This window comes from Pseudoliparis swirei, chromosome 24 (genome assembly GCF_029220125.1).
Source record: "Pseudoliparis swirei isolate HS2019 ecotype Mariana Trench chromosome 24, NWPU_hadal_v1, whole genome shotgun sequence".
In the NCBI taxonomy this organism is placed as follows: domain Eukaryota; kingdom Metazoa; phylum Chordata; class Actinopteri; order Perciformes; family Liparidae; genus Pseudoliparis; species Pseudoliparis swirei.
Window position 1 is genome coordinate 3,667,475 of NC_079411.1, and position 17,500 is coordinate 3,684,974.

A 17,500-nucleotide genomic window follows, 5' to 3' on the forward strand; every position below is an offset into this window, starting at 1 on the left:
AGAGCGTGAACTATTATTCATTATTTTGAAGAACTTGAATCCAACTCGTCTAGAGTTACACGCCACTAATTAGCAGCTCTTCTGCATCGCTGCGGTGTGTCAGAGGAGTTGAACCGCGTTTCTGTGTGTGTGGGTGTGTGTGTGTGTGTGTGTGTGTGTGTCCAGATCGTGACGATGCCAGAGTACCTGGGCCGTCGTTTCGGAGGAGGGAGGATCAGAACCTACCTGGCTGTCCTCTCGCTGCTGCTGTCCATCTTCACAAAGATATCCGTACGTCACACACACACACACACACACACACTATTTGGCAGCGTTGAACTTCACCTCCATAGGTGATAGAATCTTTCTTGTGTTTCTCTCCAGACTGACCTGTACTCCGGAGCCCTGTTTGTCCAGGTGTGTCTGGGATGGAACCTCTACCTGTCCACTGTCCTCATGCTGGTGGTCACGGCTCTCTACACTATCGCAGGTACACACACACACACACACACACACACATCATACATTTTGAAAAGATTCCCACGCCACACACTCGCCTCCTTCCAGGTGGTCTTGCCGCCGTCATCTACACCGACACCCTCCAGACGGTCATCATGATCATCGGGGCCATCATCCTGACGGTCACCGGTACGTACAAACACACCTTCATTCATAAATCGTGTGACGCTTGAGGACGGCGTGTGTAGTTTGTGCGTTCCTCGTTTTACAGCCTTCAACGAGATCGGTGGCTACGGCAACCTGGAGCGCGTGTACCGCATGGCGGTGCCCAGTAAGATCATCCCCAACAGCACCTGCCACCTGCCGCGCGAGGACGCCATGCACCTGTTCAGGGACGCCGTCACCGGGGACCTGCCGTGGCCCGGCATGACGCTGGGGCTCACCATACTGTCCACCTGGTACTGGTGCACTGACCAGGTACCAGAACCACGCAGGGAAACAGCACCGCTGCAGATACTGCAGTTCCTCTAATGGCCACTAGAGGGTTGCCACAAGAGCTCTTTATAAAATTGATGAACCTTGTTCTCAAAATAAATTATATAATTCTGCACATTGTTATAATTTACAGGTGATGATATTTTCTAAGGGTTTTATTTACAATAAAACAAGAAGAATTTTTTTTTAAAAGTAGTTTTGAAGTTGTGAACTACAGGAAGTAGTTAAGTAGTGTCTATTTAAGTTTATTCTATCTAAAGAGTGGGGAATCTGGCGTTAAGTAATACCACTGCTTTGCCTAATTATAATTCAATACAGTGGTTTATATTTAATTTAAATTAAACATAAAGTGAGCAGGAGCAGTCTGTAAACTGCCCATTGCATTTAAAATAAAAACTGTGTTCACTCAACCGCAGAGAGAAAGGTTGGGCGAAGTCGAACAAGGAAGTCGTCCCGCACAATTAATAATAGTTAATAGTTATCTCCTTTCCTTTCTGTATTCCAAACGTTCCCTAAATGTAGAGATCTTGAGGCAACAACAGAGCTGAGTCAGCAAACAATTTGCCTTTTTATTTACAGCATTCACTGTTGGTCCAACATGTGTTTTAAAATTGCATAAAATATACCAGTTTATCAACACAGCAGCCCGACCCGAACACCATCAGTAACCAATCACAGTGGCATCAACACCAGAGCCTGACTCTTATATCAGGAGAGGGGGGGGGGGGCACAATCGGGGGATGCACTTACATTTATACATTTACAGTAAACAGTTCTGAGAGAGTAAAGAAAAGCAGTTGAGGAAATTAAGAAATACGTATTCAAAGGATTGCTAATATTATTAAAGTGCCTGAGTTGGCAGAGGAGATCTCACTAAACGCTGACTGGTTATTCACGACAAAATACACCTGGCGGACATCTTGAGGGATCCATCCCCAAAGGGTTAATCTTCTGCCAGGTAACAGTATCCGCCTCTACGACACAGTACCTCCCCTCCCTGGACACGACTGAAAGCGTCCAGTCGGAAGCCTTTCGCGTTGACGGTCCTATGATTAATTGACAGACGATACCTCTGAGGACGCATGAAATCAAACTGCCAACTCTTGTTGACATAGTCAAAAGTAAATCCCTACCGATAGTCCTTGTCCGTCGAGCCTCCGGCAGTTTAGCAAACAGGAAATGACCCGCGTCGCGGCTCCTCCCTCGTCCTCGCGGCTCCACTACCTGTCGGCCTTGTTGTTTTGAGACGTCTTCTTCTGCAGCACTCCGCCTCGAGCCCTCAAATGTCTCAAACCGCTCAGTTTTGAGAAAGATACTCCGAACAAGTTCCCCGCCGGCTGTGCCGAGTGCCGCACGTCGCGACCCGTCGACTTCGAGGTCTGGAACAACTGCGACGGAGAGAAGACGGAGCAGAGAGAGGGATGAGTGGGACATCGTGGAGTCGCGTGGTGTTTATTCGAGAGCTTTACAGGGGATTGGACATCCTCCGCTACACATCCCACACATGGAGTACCTCAGGGATCAATCCTCGGCCCCTTACTTTTCTCCACCTATACGCTCAAATATGACATTTTTTATGCATTTCACTCCTGGATCTACTTCTCGTTTGATTACATGATGCAATGAGAATCATCACACTGCAGAACTTTCTTCAGTTATAATCATATTTCTAATATGTTTCCTTTTTATCAAACTTTAATCTCATAGCATATTGGTGAGATATTTGGTAATAGTTTGAAACACCATGAATATGAACAGCGCTCCCAGTAGCAATCCATTCAAGCTTCCACAACGTTCTGTATGGAAGCTGGATGGTTGAACACAATGGGTCCAAACAAGAGTGCCAGTGTGGGCTTGTTGAAAATGCAGGAAAACGGCTAAATGACCACAAATATGTCCATAAATGTGTTTATCCTCTTTTAAAATATGGAAAGATATTCACAGTAGAAGCTGCATCATCATTGTGTTGCTTTGTTTACACGACACAGAAAATTGCAATCCGAGTTCGACTTTCCTTTTTGATCGTCGTGTAAATTCTGTTGTCTGAAAACTCCAAATGTATTTTTATTTTATTTGCAAAGCCCGGCTGCTTTTATAACATTTTGGTTGGACAACATTCAATATTAGAACTAAAAATACTCTATAAAATCACACTGAATATTGTATTAACCACCAATTTAGCACCTTTACAGGGTTTTAGACTTGATTTTGGAAATTGTGATGAAAAACATTATTTTAGAATCGCATTTAGTTCAATTGTTTTAATTGTTCTTTTGATTGTATCCGTTAAAGTGCATTTTATTTGAATCTATGTATATTTCATTAATTTCCTGGATTTACATCATTTGAAAAGTGCTGTATGAATAAAGTTGGTACTCTTATTGATGTTATTTGTGTGTGTGCGTGTGTGTGTGTGTGTAGGTGATTGTCCAACGGTCCCTGTCTGCGAAGAACATTAGTCACGTGAAAGGAGCGTCCATCCTGGCTGCCTATCTGAAGATGCTGCCCTTCATCTTCATCGTCCTCCCTGGCATGATCAGCCGAGCTCTCTATCCAGGTGCGTGCTCAGATATGTGAACCGACACGCACACCTTGAAGGAATGGCGTGTTCGCCGTCAGCAGGTAGTGGCTTGCTTTTTACCACTGCTGCTGGAATGCACCCTGTTTGTTTTGAGAGACGTGAGAGAGTGTCAGAGGACAAACTCCGACTCGATCATAACAAACTCCTGGGAACCTCCGTCCTTATTTTTGTCAGTGATCACTCATTTAACATATCAAATCTATTCAGAAGATTCAACTAAATCTAAAAAAACACAAAATATATACAAGTTGCAATGATATAACAAAAGGCAAACAGCATGTTCCCACAATTAGGAAGCTAAGAGTTGCCTTTTTGCTTGGAAAGTAACTTCTTTTTTTTAAATTGCTTTACTTTTCATTATAAAGTGAATCTGCTGATTATTGTTAAATTGTTTTCTTTAACATATAAGAGAACAGTACAAAATGCCATCACAATTTCAAACCAGTTTTTGGATCCAGTCGCAAAAAAATTTATTTAAATATTTATGAAACTGAGTACCTACATTTTGCAAATACGTGGTATTTTTGATTTAAAAATGAATTAAAATGTTAATTTATGGTCATGAATGATCCGTCGACAGACGAAGCGATAGGTTATAAATATTGTCCTATATCTATTCTTGTATATATCCTGTATCGCTGGTTCTCAAAGGGGGTACGTGGAGGCACTCCAGGGGGTACGTGAGATTTCTTTTAAATAAGACAAAATATTCATCCACTCAATAATTCTTTAAAAAGTAAGTGTAAGTTCAGAAACTGATTTTTATATATTCTATATTAAATCAGACACTGATGGCACAGCGCTGTGTATTACATCTTTTTTTAACCAAAAAGGCTTTTCATTGGTTGAAAACATATTTTTCAGTTCACCACTGAAAAAAGGTTAAGAAACCATTGTCATAAATAATATAATACTGTCCTCTAGTATATATCCTATCTAATATAATACTCTACTCTAGTATATATCCTATATAATACTCTATTCTAGTATATATCCTATATAATACTCTCCTCTAGTATACTGTATATCCTATATAATATAATACTCTCCTCAAGTAGATATCTATATAATATAATACTGTCCTCTAGTATATATCCTATATAATACTCTCCTCTAGTATATATCCTATCTAATATAATACTCTCCTCTAGTATATATCCTATCTAATATAATACTCTACTCTAGTATATATCCCAGGGTTTTTCCTGCATAGAGAACATTTGGGCGCGCGCCGACGCCGTTTTCCCGACCGCCTATGACAAATCCCGAGCGCCTAAGGCAAAAAAAAGTCCGCGATGGAAAAAATATATAAAAGATACAACCGGTATTACCCGGACCGAAACGCAACGCACATTTCGGTGCTTTCCGGTGCCTGAGCCGATTGAAATTGAAAAAAACCTATTGTTGTGAACTTCTCTGGTGACTCCGCCCTGTCAGCAGGTTACGAGCCTCTCATATTTAACTTTGACAGCGGAGTCTGCGCCGTGTGTGACTACGTGAGCCCGTGTGGAGCACACCAGCGTCAAGCTGGACGCGACGGGGAGACAGTCACCGGTCCCCCTGAACACGTGGAGACTGATGATGACGAGCAGCCGGAACTCAGATTAGTACCGTATCGTTGATTGCAAGTCTTGCATTCATAAAAGTAGCCCAAGAAATAATAAATTAGCCATTATAACCATGTTTAAGCTAGCGCGTAGCTCGTAGCTAGCGCTAGCTACGAGCTACGAGCGTGACAGTCTGCTCGCAGATGTGTTGATGGACAGCGATCCCGGCTGTATACCCGGTGTTACCGGGAATATAATGACGGAGGAATGAAGACCGTGGGGCGTCACTTTGTTTCAGTATAATTCTGGCTGTCAGAAGCAAAACTTTATTTGTCACGTGTCATCTTCAGTCCCTCTGATTGGTTGTTCTCTTTGCCCATCAAAACAGTGACAGGATTAACCCTATAAGGTCTGCACATGACAATACATATCATGGAGAACTATTGTGTATGTTAACAGTCTGATATCCGTTGTGTGTCGGTGCTCCCTGATAACGGCTTCTACAGGGAATATGGCCGAAGAGGTTTTTAATGTCCTCAATGTGCGTTTAAAAAAGAAGAAGTAGCGGTTCAGGCACCGTTTAGGCACCGGTATCGTTTTTAAAGTACCGGTTTAGCACCGGTATCGGAAAAAACCCAAACGATACCCATCCCTAGTTATAATGGTAGGGGAAACACTGGAGTTGAAAAGCGTGTCTTCTTGTCTGATCAATACGCAACTGTGAGGTGCGCGAATGGAACGAGCAACCAGCTGCTGATCACCCACTCAGTCTGACGTGCATGAATTTTGGGAGCACCGAAGACCCATTTTGACCCAGGAAAAACCCTGTATCCTATATAATATAATCCTCTCCTCTAGTATACATCTATATAATATAATACTCTACTCTAGTATATATCCTATATAATATAATACTCTAGTATATATCCTATATAATATAATACTCTCTCGTATATATCCTATATAATATAATACTCTACTCTAGTATATATCCTATATAATATAACTCTCCTCTAGTATATATCCTATCTAATATAATACTCTACTCTAGTATATATCCTATAGAATATAATCATCTCCTCTAGTATATATCCTATATAATACTCTCCTCTAGTATACTGTATATCCTATATAATATAATACAATACTGTCCTCTAGTATATATCCTATATAATACTCTCCTCTAGTATATATCCTATCTAATATACTCTACTCTAGTATATATCCTATATAATATAATACTCTCCTCTAGTATACATCCATATAATATAATACTGTCCTCTAGTATATATCCTATATAACACTGTCCTCTAGTACAGGGGTCCCCAACCCCCGGGCCGCGGCTTGGTTGGAACTGGGCCGCGGAAAAAAAGTGAATAAATAAAGTTGTAATATTTTTTTTTTTTAATCAGTCGGAAAAATATATTATTTTGAAAAAGGACCAGATCCACCCGTGTGTACGTCTGAGCCGCGTTCAGGAGTCTTAAAGTTCGGGTTTATCGCTGCAGGCGAGTCTCACGCGCCGAACCCTCTGCTGGCGGCACATTTCAGTGACAAAGAATCTTAAAACATATTCAACCTGCTCAATGAATTCTGTCACTTCAGGGAAATGGCAACTGTTTTCTAGTTGGCCGATAAAGTCGCTGCTGTGAGGGCGAGTGAACAGCGGAATATTCTACATGTTTCAGACGTTGACCGGGTGGAAGAGGCTTTTAAAAGAGTTTGAGCGGTGCTCCAACCACAAAAGACCCGACTGCAAAAGAATAGACCTGCAACCCATTTGTAAACAAACCCACCCGGTGAATCGAGCCCGTCCGAGCTAGAAGAACATATGTGTTGGAGATGCAAATGACGGTGGCCTTAAGGGACATTTCACACAACAACTCTGCCGGTGTTCTAATGACAGCGACCAGAACTCGGTTAGGAGCAGCGGACCAAACACACGTCTGTGTCGCCGTCTCCATCAGCGGCTCGTTGCAGGTAAACAAGCGCACGGCTCACACTAATTCGGCGTAATGAGTTGTAGTTTTGGCACTTTATGCCCTTCGTATAATTGTATGACGTCATATTTATTACGTCATTTATATTGCCGGTCCGTGAAAATAATTTCTGACACGGAACCGGTCCGTGGCTCAAAAAAGGTTGGGGACCGCTGCTCTAGTATATATCTATATAATATAATCCTCTCCTCTAGTATATATCTATATAATATAATCCTCTCCTCTAGTATATATCCTATATAATCCTCTCCTCTAGTATATATCTATATAATATAATACTCTCCTCTAGTAGATATCTATATAATATAATCCTCTCCTCTAGTATATATCTATATAATATAATCCTCTCCTCTAGTATATATCCTATATAATCCTCTCCTCTAGTATATATCTATATAATATAATCCTCTCCTCTAGTATATATCCTATATAATCCTCTCCTCTAGTAGATATCTATATAATCCTCTCCTCTAGTATATATCTATATAATATAATACTCTCCTCTAGTAGATATCTATATAATATAATCCTCTCCTCTAGTATATATCTATATAATATAATCCTCTCCTCTAGTATATATCCTATATAATCCTCTCCTCTAGTATATATCTATATAATATAATACTCTCCTCTAGTAGATATCTATATAATATAATCCTCTCCTCTAGTATATATCTATATAATATAATCCTCTCCTCTAGTATATATCCTATATAATCCTCTCCTCTAGTATATATCTATATAATATAATCCTCTCCTCTAGTATATATCCTATATAATCCTCTCCTCTAGTAGATATCTATATAATCCTCTCCTCTAGTATATATCTATATAATATAATACTCTCCTCTAGTATATATCTATATAATATAATCCTCTCCTCTAGTATATATCTATATAATCCTCTCCTCTAGTATATATCCTATATAATCCTCTCCTCTAGTATATATCTATATAATATAATCCTCTCCTCTAGTATATATCTATATAAGAAAGTACCTGTCCTATGTGCCGATGTGGTGGCTGCTGTCCCTGCCGGCGGAGCTGCTGTGATTGGCGGATGAGATCCGTGGCGTCCTCCATCTGGCTGGACGGCCGCAGGTCCAGCATGCTCTGGGAGAGGCGGGCCATCATGTTGACGCCGTCTCCTTGGCGATCGCCGCGCCCCGAGGCCGTCGTCGCTCCGTTGACCAGCGGGTCTCTCGGCTCCGCCTGGGAGCAGTCGTAAAAGTCCTCCTCCGACGCCGTGGAGTTGCTCGACGGGGCGTCGTCGACCGCCCGGTCGCACAGCACCTTGGTGCTGTCCTGGCTGCCGTCGCCCGTGCTGCCGGAGTCCCCGCCGTCGTCCTTCGCCGTCGCGCGGGCGGGCGCCGGCTCCTCGCCGGTTCCCTTCGCCTCGAAACCGGCGGGACCGTGCGACGGGTCCATTTTCATCAAAGAGACCTGCGATTGGTCCGGCTGCTCCGAGGAGGCGGGGTCTATGACCAACTGCAGGGTGCGCCGCTTCGGAACAGGCGGCGCGGCGGTTTGAGTCTCGGGGGTTCGGTCGTCGGTGTGCGCGGGCTGCGAGCCGGCGGTCACGTCGGAGGGTGGCGGTGCGGCCGGTTTGTGCGTGTCGGGTGATGTCGGGGCTCCGGGCTGCTCGGGGGGCCCGCTGGACGCCGCCGCATCGGTTCGGTCTCCTTTCGGAGCCGAATGGGTTTCCTCTTTGGGTTCTTTGACGGTCGGACTCACAGGAGTCGAGACTTTTAAACTTGTATTCCCAGAAACCTTTTCTGCTGGTTGTGCAGCTTTTGCATCCCCACCTGAAGCAGGAGCCTTTTCTGCCAGCAGCGGCACACTGAAGCGTATGGCCTTGCTGGTCTCAAACCTCTCCGACCTCTGTAGGTGAACCTGATTGGCTCGCCGGTCGTCCCTAATGTTGATGAAGCCAATCACGTCGCTCGGGGGGTCCGGCTCCGGCCAGATGGGCAGGTACGGGATGAGGTACACTTTCTCCAGATGGGCTAACCCCGGGTGTAAAGGTGGCTCTTCAAACACATGCCTGACGCGTTTTTTCATAAACTTCATCCCAGTGGGAAGCTGGGAGTTCCTGTTGCTGGAGTTTGGGTCGGAGGAAGTGGGACTCTTGTGGGTCCCCATGGTAACCAGGGCGTATTTGGGATTGATGAGCTTCCTGGCGATCGCGGCCGACACCGGAGGAGGAGCCACGTGAGGGACGTACTCGGGGATCGGTTCGTCCACCATGGGGACCTTGTTCAGAGACACGCCTCTGGACTCCAGGTAAAGGTCACAGAACTGCAGGTCGAAGGTCTCCACGGCCTGCCCCGTGATCAGAGTGATGAGGTTGCGGTCCAAACGGGAGGAGGACCAGGTGAAGCTGGCGGGGGAACGAAGGCATGGAAACATAAGTTCACAGAAGTGACTCCCTTGTTTACCAACTTACAGAGTAGCGTCATCGTGAATACAAGGTCTGTGTTGAAGGTTTATAGTTGTGGAAAAATGCTGCTGCATTCTGCAACAATGCATCGCTGCCACACGGCCGAGGAGGGACGATAGCATGCTTCAAAGTATTCTAAAAGTATCGGACAGTGTATCGTACGTTTCTGTTTGTCAGAACTTTATCATAATATTGGTGAACGATGTTTCTGTCACTGTGTATCTCTCAGTCTATTCATCTCAGAGTTACAGATGTCACTACTTGTTGCTTTTTCCCACATCCAGCAGACATGAAGCAAGACATTCGTAGGTGTGTTTTTGGCTGCCGGACAAATATTCTCTCTGACGCTAACTTCTCTCCGCTGTTTGATTTAAAATCATTTTAACTTTGAGTTTTTTGATTGCTTATATGCTGAAAACTGCTGCTGGGCTCTGGGCGAGAAACAACAGCAGAAAAGTTGCGGAGCCAGAAAAGTAAAAACAGCGAGCTGAAAGATACCAACGTACTCCATAAAGCTCCGTGGGGGCTTGTGTCATGAATTAATAAGATGTAAAATAGTTATTCAGGCCAAACGCCGCTCACCTGTATGAACCGGAGATGGCTCGGTCTCCATCTACCAGGAGGAACTTCTGGCTCAGGGCTCCACGCACCTTCTGTGCCGACCGCGTGAAGAACTCGACACCTCCGGAGCAGCGCACACGCATATTCTACACACACACACACACACACAGGGTTAATGCTGTGTGAAGAGAGGGCTCTCGGCTCTTTTATTGGTGTGAAAAAAAGGGAAACAAAAGGCGACAACAGAGTACGTCAACGAAAAAAAGAAAACGAGAAGCGGTTCTTCTCTAATAATATCGCCATAAACTCGTGTTGGCTGACTGTGCAGGTTGTAGCACGGACTGTGTGTGTGTGTGTGTGTGTGCGTGCTTGTGCGACACACCCTGCGGTGTTTGCCTTTGGCCCTGCGATAAGGGTGTGGTTGCTGGCCGAGTAAACGCTCCGTGTGAAATCTCACAGGGGACGCCGCGCTAAAGGTTCATTAACAACGGCGAAGATGTCAGATAAGAAAAGAAGAAAAAAAAGTGGAGAGCGAGAGAGAGAGAGAGGCGGGGCTTAGGCTCGGCGGATTAACGGCCGGGGCGGGAGAAAGAGAAATGAAAGGTGAACATGTCGCAGAGAGTAAAGCGAGAGTGTGCACGGTTTGTCTAATTGTCCGCCGCACAGGCAGGAATGTGCTGACTGTCCCAAAAGAACGAAACGCCAGTTCAGCCACTGGCCGGACCAGTTCACCTCGGAGAGGCGACGGGAAACAAAGACATTCCGCCTGTGGTCACACCACTCGCTGGTTCACGCATCTTATCGAGGCTTCAGGCAAAAACCTGTTTCACTATGTCTTTTAAATATTCCCCCATGTAAAGTAATAATCCTCTATTTGTAAACGGGCCTTTAGCAAAACAGGTTTTTGTTTGAATGGTTGGAAGTGGAGCATTTTTAAATAAACAGTTTTCTGTTATTGTATACTCATCAGGTGTAGCCATCTGTCCAACTAGCGCATCGCTCGCCTTATCAAAACATCGTCTGTGTGTGTGTGTGTGTGTGTGTGTGTGTGTGTGTACCTTTAGGTGTCCACGGTGCATATCAGCTCTGCCACACATGGAAAGAAAGCAGGGGACAGAAGCCGTGTCGATGATAATGTACACAGGAACTTTGCGTTTGTAGGCTGCATCCAGCAGGTCTCGAAAGATATCCACGTCTGTAAACACATCCATCACCACGGCGATCACCTACACACACACACACACAGAGGAAACAAAAGGCGTTAGTGTTTCCTGGTCTGTGAGGGTGGGTACAGAACAATATTACACTCATTAAATACTCAAAAGAAAGCTGGGCACTTGTGAGAAGTGCATTTAAAAAGTCAATCACAACCCTGAATATCAAATAAAATGTCTGAACTTCGACGTCCCGTAAGGAGACGGCTCGACACACACACACACACACACACACCGGTGATAGAGTGTGAAGTGTCTGGACGGTGTGTGTTATGTGGGTTCAACAATACATTGAAGAACACGGTTATCTTCACACCCGGCGGGTCTGTGCACTCTTGACCCAGTTCAGAATGTAAACAAGGCCGTGGAGCCAATAAGCTGAACGTAGCTCTGGAAAGAAAAGTTGTGAACCTTGAGTTTACAATATGTTACCGCAGATTTAACACCGACTTTATTGCGACTGTACGATGAATCCGAGAGAAACTACAAGATAGAGAAAAAGCTGAATAATCAAAAACTTGTTCGTCGAATTTAGTTGAGAAAAAAAAAACATTGGCGTTGTGTCGTAAAGTGAGAAAAAATGTATTTCACTCAACAAACTGGATCAATTAGTCTTTTGACGTGTCGAGGCAAAGCTAGATATGCATCTGCGCATTTGCCATGCTTTACTTGGAAGGTAAAGGTCAGGTATGGAGTACAGGCATGTGACCCAGTTGCTGACGACGACAGAGCGCATATTTCCACTGGCGTTGCCTAGATCAGACTTGTTTTATTGGACAAGTGCTCGTGCGAGCGTGCGTCCCATGTGAGAGGAGCCTGAAGGGGACGGGGAGACGGTCTGTAAGACTCCACGGAGGCGGTTGACGAGGGGAAAATTCGCTTGACACTAGATAAAATATTATTTTCGACGGATGCTTCTTCAGCAATGCTGTGAGCAGGTGTGTGGGGAGGAAAAACTGCAAAGAAAGACAAACCTGCAATTAAAACAATCATTTTTCTTAAATCAGTTAGCAGTGCAACATTAAACACGGTTCACAAAAACAGCTGACGAATTAAAACAGATATTTACGATCACATGAACTGCACATCGTGACCTGATTGTTGAAGCTGCAACCTGCAGTGTGTTTGTTGTTCTTGACTCGTGACTCGTGACCCTTGTGAAGCTTTTGCGTTTTATTTACTTTGTAGTTTGTCTGTTGTGGCAGTGACCTGCATCACACAGCGAGCAACCAGAATATCAAAAACCTTGATGTAAAAAAGCACTGCAGTATACACAACTATACAAGCGTCTTTGAGTATTTTGAAAAGCGCTATAGAAATGTAATGTATTATTATTATTATTATATATCAGTGTGTTTATGATACTTTTATATGCTTATTTGCATGTTGATTAGGTGCTGTGGGAGTCTACATTCACTGTGGTGTTTTGGACTTGATTGTGTTGTATTACAATGTGATTTGTCCACCACATTTACATAAATGGAGCAACCAAATATATATTAAAATATAATGTACTACAATCTAACAACGAAAACATCTAAAAAAACAAATCCTGTTGAATTAACACCTCTTTAACACATACAAATCACAAGTTACACAAAGAGCTTTTGCACTGAAAGTTAGTGTTGTTGTTTTTTTAAATCATCATCATCATCCCTACCCTTTGCGCTGCTAAAATGCTCTTGCGCACCACCTCCTTGATGTGTGTGTTCCCCTCGATTGGCGGTTGCGTGTACACGGTCACGCGCGTGACCCCTCGGTACGAGATGCTCTCGGGCCAGCCGAGGTCCAACTCCGCCACCGAGCCCTCGGACCGATCGGGCCAATACTGGAGCGACACCTCGCCGTCTCCCACGAAGTCCCCGGACCCCGGCGTGAGGTTCCCCGGGCCGGGGGTCTCGGGTTTCTGGTGGTGCTGCTCGTGCCCGGGCCGGTAGGCCTCCGCCGAGTGAGCGATTCGCTCCAGCTCCGAATCCGAGAGGAATTCCCGAACGCCCTTCTCCCGGGCGAAGTCCCTGAACGCATCGCAACCCTTAGTGACGAGGACCTCGAGAGCCAGCCGTTGGTCCTCGCTGTAGAAAAACTCCGGTTTGCCCTCGCTCACGCGCGTGTTCACGTGGTGGTTATCCAGACATTGGATTTGAGACAACGCCATGGCACTCTCCCCACCCGAAAATATAATAATATATATCCACAGGTCAATAAAAAGTCGAGCACCGAACCAGCCCTGACCCAGTGTCCACGCGTCGGTCCGACGGGTCAAACGTCGAGAAGGTGTGAGCTCTCATTCCGGTCCATAACGTGTCCGCGCGACCTGAAGCTCGTGATGCGGTGAACGGAGAGAACAGGAGATACACCGAAAAGAACCGTTGCTGAGCGCGAACTGGCAGGTTACTAATGCACGCACGCGCACACTCAGGTGCTAATCCACGCCCAGCGACACGCCTTCACCTGACAGGCAGGGGCCGCAGGAGGAGGCCCGGTTCAGCCGCTGCAGCCGCGGGGCCCGGCAGCTGTCTGCCGGTGAGTCAATGGCGTCACGTCCTCGAGATGGAGAGTCACTTTCATTAATCCGTTTACAAACTGTTGAAACTTGTTTGGTTGATTCAAGCTAACTTTTGCGCTGACGAGATACTTTTTTTCTTTTTTCTTCCTCCTCCAGTCTCTCTCTTTTTTCCCCTTCTTTTTTTTGTCGGCTCGTCTGCGCGAAAAAAACAAAAACACGTCGCCTGTCGAGTTCCCCGAAAGACAAGCGTCTTAAATATCACCAACGTCTTAAATATCACCAACGTCTCAACTTCTCGCTCCGTCCCGAGTCGACGGCGGCTTATATATTTCTTAACTTTCCTTTTTTTAAACCGTTCCTCCAGACAGAAAGTTCACCGAGGACTCCCCCCTCGGAACGGAAGCTCTCTCTCCGGGGGCAGCAGGGCGGAATGTCCGGCCGGCGGCTGGCCGGGAAGCGTAGCCTCTTAACCCCGCCCCTCCTGCCGGAACACACGGATGAGCAAATCCGGGGTTTTCAACCCAAAACAGAACCGTTAAGACTGACAGTGTAATAACTCTCAAAGGGGTGTTTTTTATAACCTGTGATGTAATGTACTCTTCCCATTTGAGCTTAATTAGTGTATTATTAGGGTATAGTTGTATATATAAATATATATATATATATACAGGACTGTCTCAGAAAATTAGAATATTGTGATAAAGTTCTTTATTTTCTGTAAAAAAAAAAAAAAAAAAAATGTCATGCATTCTGGATTCATTACAAATCAACTGAAATAAGCCTAGCCTTTTTTATTCTTTTTGATGATGATTACACAGCTTTAAAAAAAATAAAAAATCATCTCATAAAATTTTAATATTTCCTCAGAGTAAAAGAAAAAAAACAACAAAACAATGTTTCCAGGTGTTTCGAGTTAATTTTACGATTCAGTGATTTGTTTAATACCTACTATTATACTTTTTTCATGATATTCTAATATTAGAAATAGGATATTTGAGTTTTCTTAAGCTGTAAGCCATAATCAACAATATTAAGAATAAAAGGCAAAAATATTTCAGTGTTGATTTGTGAATGACATGATGGCATTTTTTTTTTTTTTTTTTTTGCATTAAATAAAACTTCATCACAACATTCATTTTCTATCTTTCTTTTGTATATATATATAAAAACAATTTAAAAAAGAATATCAAGGAAAAGCAATCTTGAGCAGGAGGATGTGAGGTGGGCCAATTTTCCTTTTTAGGAAATGCAGTGCAAGATACCAGACTTGTGATTACTGGTTAGTGACGTCACGTCTAATGGGTGTTCAGAGATTAAAATAGAAATTCCTCATGCATGTCTGGATCAGAGTTTATGTCTTTCAAGAATAAGGGTTCATGTTTAGGATAAATAAGAGACGCTCAGAACAGACAGGGTGACCCATATTCTTTTTATCACCCAAGAGAATTTAACCACCTCGTAAATATTGTGGAATCCCATCGCAGCCGTGTACAGAATGCAGATCTCAGGTGGATGACAGACAGACACATCCCACACCAAAAGATAAAAGAGTGTGTCTTGTTATTTCACAAAGCAGGGAGGTATGTCGTGCGGGGGTGTTTATGCTGTTGCACACACCTGCATGCTTCTTTTTTTTACATGCACATGCTTGCTTATTGCGAAATAATGAATAATGAATACTTGTTGTGATCTTCCCAAGTAGAGCCATTTTTAACTCGTAGCATTTAATATAAATAATAGTTATTTTAAATTAAAGTAATTAGAAATTAGAGCCGGATGAATTGTGTTCCTTCTTCCACCCTTTTGTGTGAATGACTTGTGTCTTCATTTTTTCAGACACTGTAGGATGTGTGGATCCAGAAGAGTGTGTGCGAGTGTGTGGAGCCGAGGTGGGGTGCTCCAACATCGCCTTCCCCAAGCTGGTCATTGAACTCATGCCGAGTGGTGAGAATGCGATTATTTCTCAATGTGTCGACTTCTTATTCTTTAATGATATGTATCCACGTGTGTGTGTGTGTGTGTGTGTGTGCATCTGTGTGTGTTGTTTCCCAGGCTTGCGTGGACTCATGATAGCCGTGATGATGGCGGCTCTGATGTCATCGCTGACCTCCATCTTCAACAGCAGCTCCACGCTCTTCACCATGGACATCTGGAAGAAGCATCGCCAACGGGCCTCGGAGAAGGAGCTGCTACTGGTCGGCAGGTACGTCGCTCGCGGACGGGGGAGGGGGCGGGGCTAGCTACGCACTTCCATCAGGACCAACGAAGAAGAGAGATGCTGAAGGTGAACCCGATGCGTTCCAGGATCGTGACCGTGATCTTGGTGGTGGTGAGCGTGGTGTGGATCCCCATCCTGCAGTCGGCCAACAGTGGCCAGCTGTATGTTTACATCCAATCGGTGACGAGCTACCTCGCGCCGCCCGTCACCGCCGTCTTCACCCTGGCCATCTTCTGGAAGAGGACCAATGAGCAGGTAACGCACAAACCAAAAGTTTTTTTTTGTTTGTTTGGCTTATCTATTCATTATTATTATCTTTATTTAAAAGGAACCATGTACAGTTAAAACATACATGTCACCATTTGATGCGCTGCACCTGAGTGTAGCTACACAGCTAGTTTGCATTTGTCGTCCCTTGACAGACCATAATAAACATAAAACAATAACAAACAGTCCAGGATAAGACACACTACAGTATATGTGGTAAGAAGAACACAAAATACACACAATGCGAAGCTACAGGACAGCACATTAAAAGTAAATAATACATACTATACTAGTAGTTTTGTCTAAATAAATGTGTCAAATGTCCAAAAAAAGTTTCTATAATCAGAATCCAATGGGATGTCTTTAAATTCTTAATTGTGTCTGATTAAAAGTCCAAAACCGAAATATATTTAATCAACAATAATTCTTTTATTCTGCAGTTTTGCTTAAATACATGACTCAAACAACATTAGTGATCCATTAGTTATGATGTTTCCATTAATCACCTGATCATTACAGCACTAATTACTACCAGATACACAGAAGTACACTAATCTTTAATAATGTAAATAAACACCATTCAATCTTATTCCACAAACTCCTTCGGGACAACGTCAACACACACAGGAAACGTTTATCTTCACACACGTAAACACACGACACTGTTTGTCCTCTCCCCCCCACCGTACCGCCTTTCATTAGCCTCACATGGGATCCAGCTGCCAACATCTCTCGCTGCTTGGTGTGTGTGTGTGTGTGTGTGTGTGTGTTTTTATGAATGTCTATGTGTGTTACTCACTGGTTCTAGGAAGCGTCTTGTTTATTATTCCTTCAGGAGCCTGAGTGTGCGGCTCCTTCACTTGAATGGGTAGAAGTAGAAAGTGTGTTTTTTCTGGCTGATAACAGAGTGCAAGTGACAGAAAGTGTGATTATGAGACGATAGCGGTTAACAGAGGGAGGTGAAGGAGATAACACGCTGTAGTAAAGGCGTGTTTCAGCCCCGGGGCTTCATACACCGCGTGGTGAAAATGTTTTAATGAGTTCAGAGCAGTCCGCTGGTAGCCGAGCACGAGGCTCTGTTTTAATAGAGCTCGTCCTGGCTGTAATCTACTGAAATAAAGAGGATTTTCTTCTCATAATTAATACTTTACTTTAATATAACTCACATTTTTTTCAACTCTAAACAAAGCTACAAAGAGTGTTTTTTAGTTGCATAACATCAATAAACCAAGA

General features: G+C 43.9%; 2 protein-coding genes across 2 annotated transcripts in view; one reads left to right on the forward strand and one right to left on the reverse strand.

Annotated features, from left to right (window-relative positions):
* The window catches only part of slc5a10 (solute carrier family 5 member 10), a 24,336-nt gene that overhangs the window by 2,064 nt on the left and 4,772 nt on the right, over positions 1 to 17,500 (forward strand). The window contains exons 5-12 of the mRNA XM_056408960.1: positions 166 to 270; positions 364 to 469; positions 547 to 627; positions 710 to 915; positions 3,355 to 3,490; positions 15,619 to 15,726; positions 15,835 to 15,985; positions 16,087 to 16,255. Of these exons, the coding sequence (XP_056264935.1) occupies positions 166 to 270; positions 364 to 469; positions 547 to 627; positions 710 to 915; positions 3,355 to 3,490; positions 15,619 to 15,726; positions 15,835 to 15,985; positions 16,087 to 16,255 (1,062 nt within the window). The remainder of the gene's footprint in view (positions 1 to 165; positions 271 to 363; positions 470 to 546; positions 628 to 709; positions 916 to 3,354; positions 3,491 to 15,618; positions 15,727 to 15,834; positions 15,986 to 16,086; positions 16,256 to 17,500) is intronic.
* Positions 1,478 to 14,361, reverse strand: LOC130189930 (protein FAM83G). The gene is made up of 5 exons (XM_056408955.1): positions 12,937 to 14,361; positions 11,121 to 11,288; positions 10,084 to 10,208; positions 8,061 to 9,441; positions 1,478 to 2,321 (listed from the first exon to the last, which is right to left on the reverse strand). The coding sequence occupies exons 1-5, from the start codon at positions 13,429 to 13,431 to the stop codon at positions 2,154 to 2,156; spliced, it is 2,337 nt and encodes a 778-aa protein (XP_056264930.1). The 5' UTR covers positions 13,432 to 14,361; the 3' UTR covers positions 1,478 to 2,153.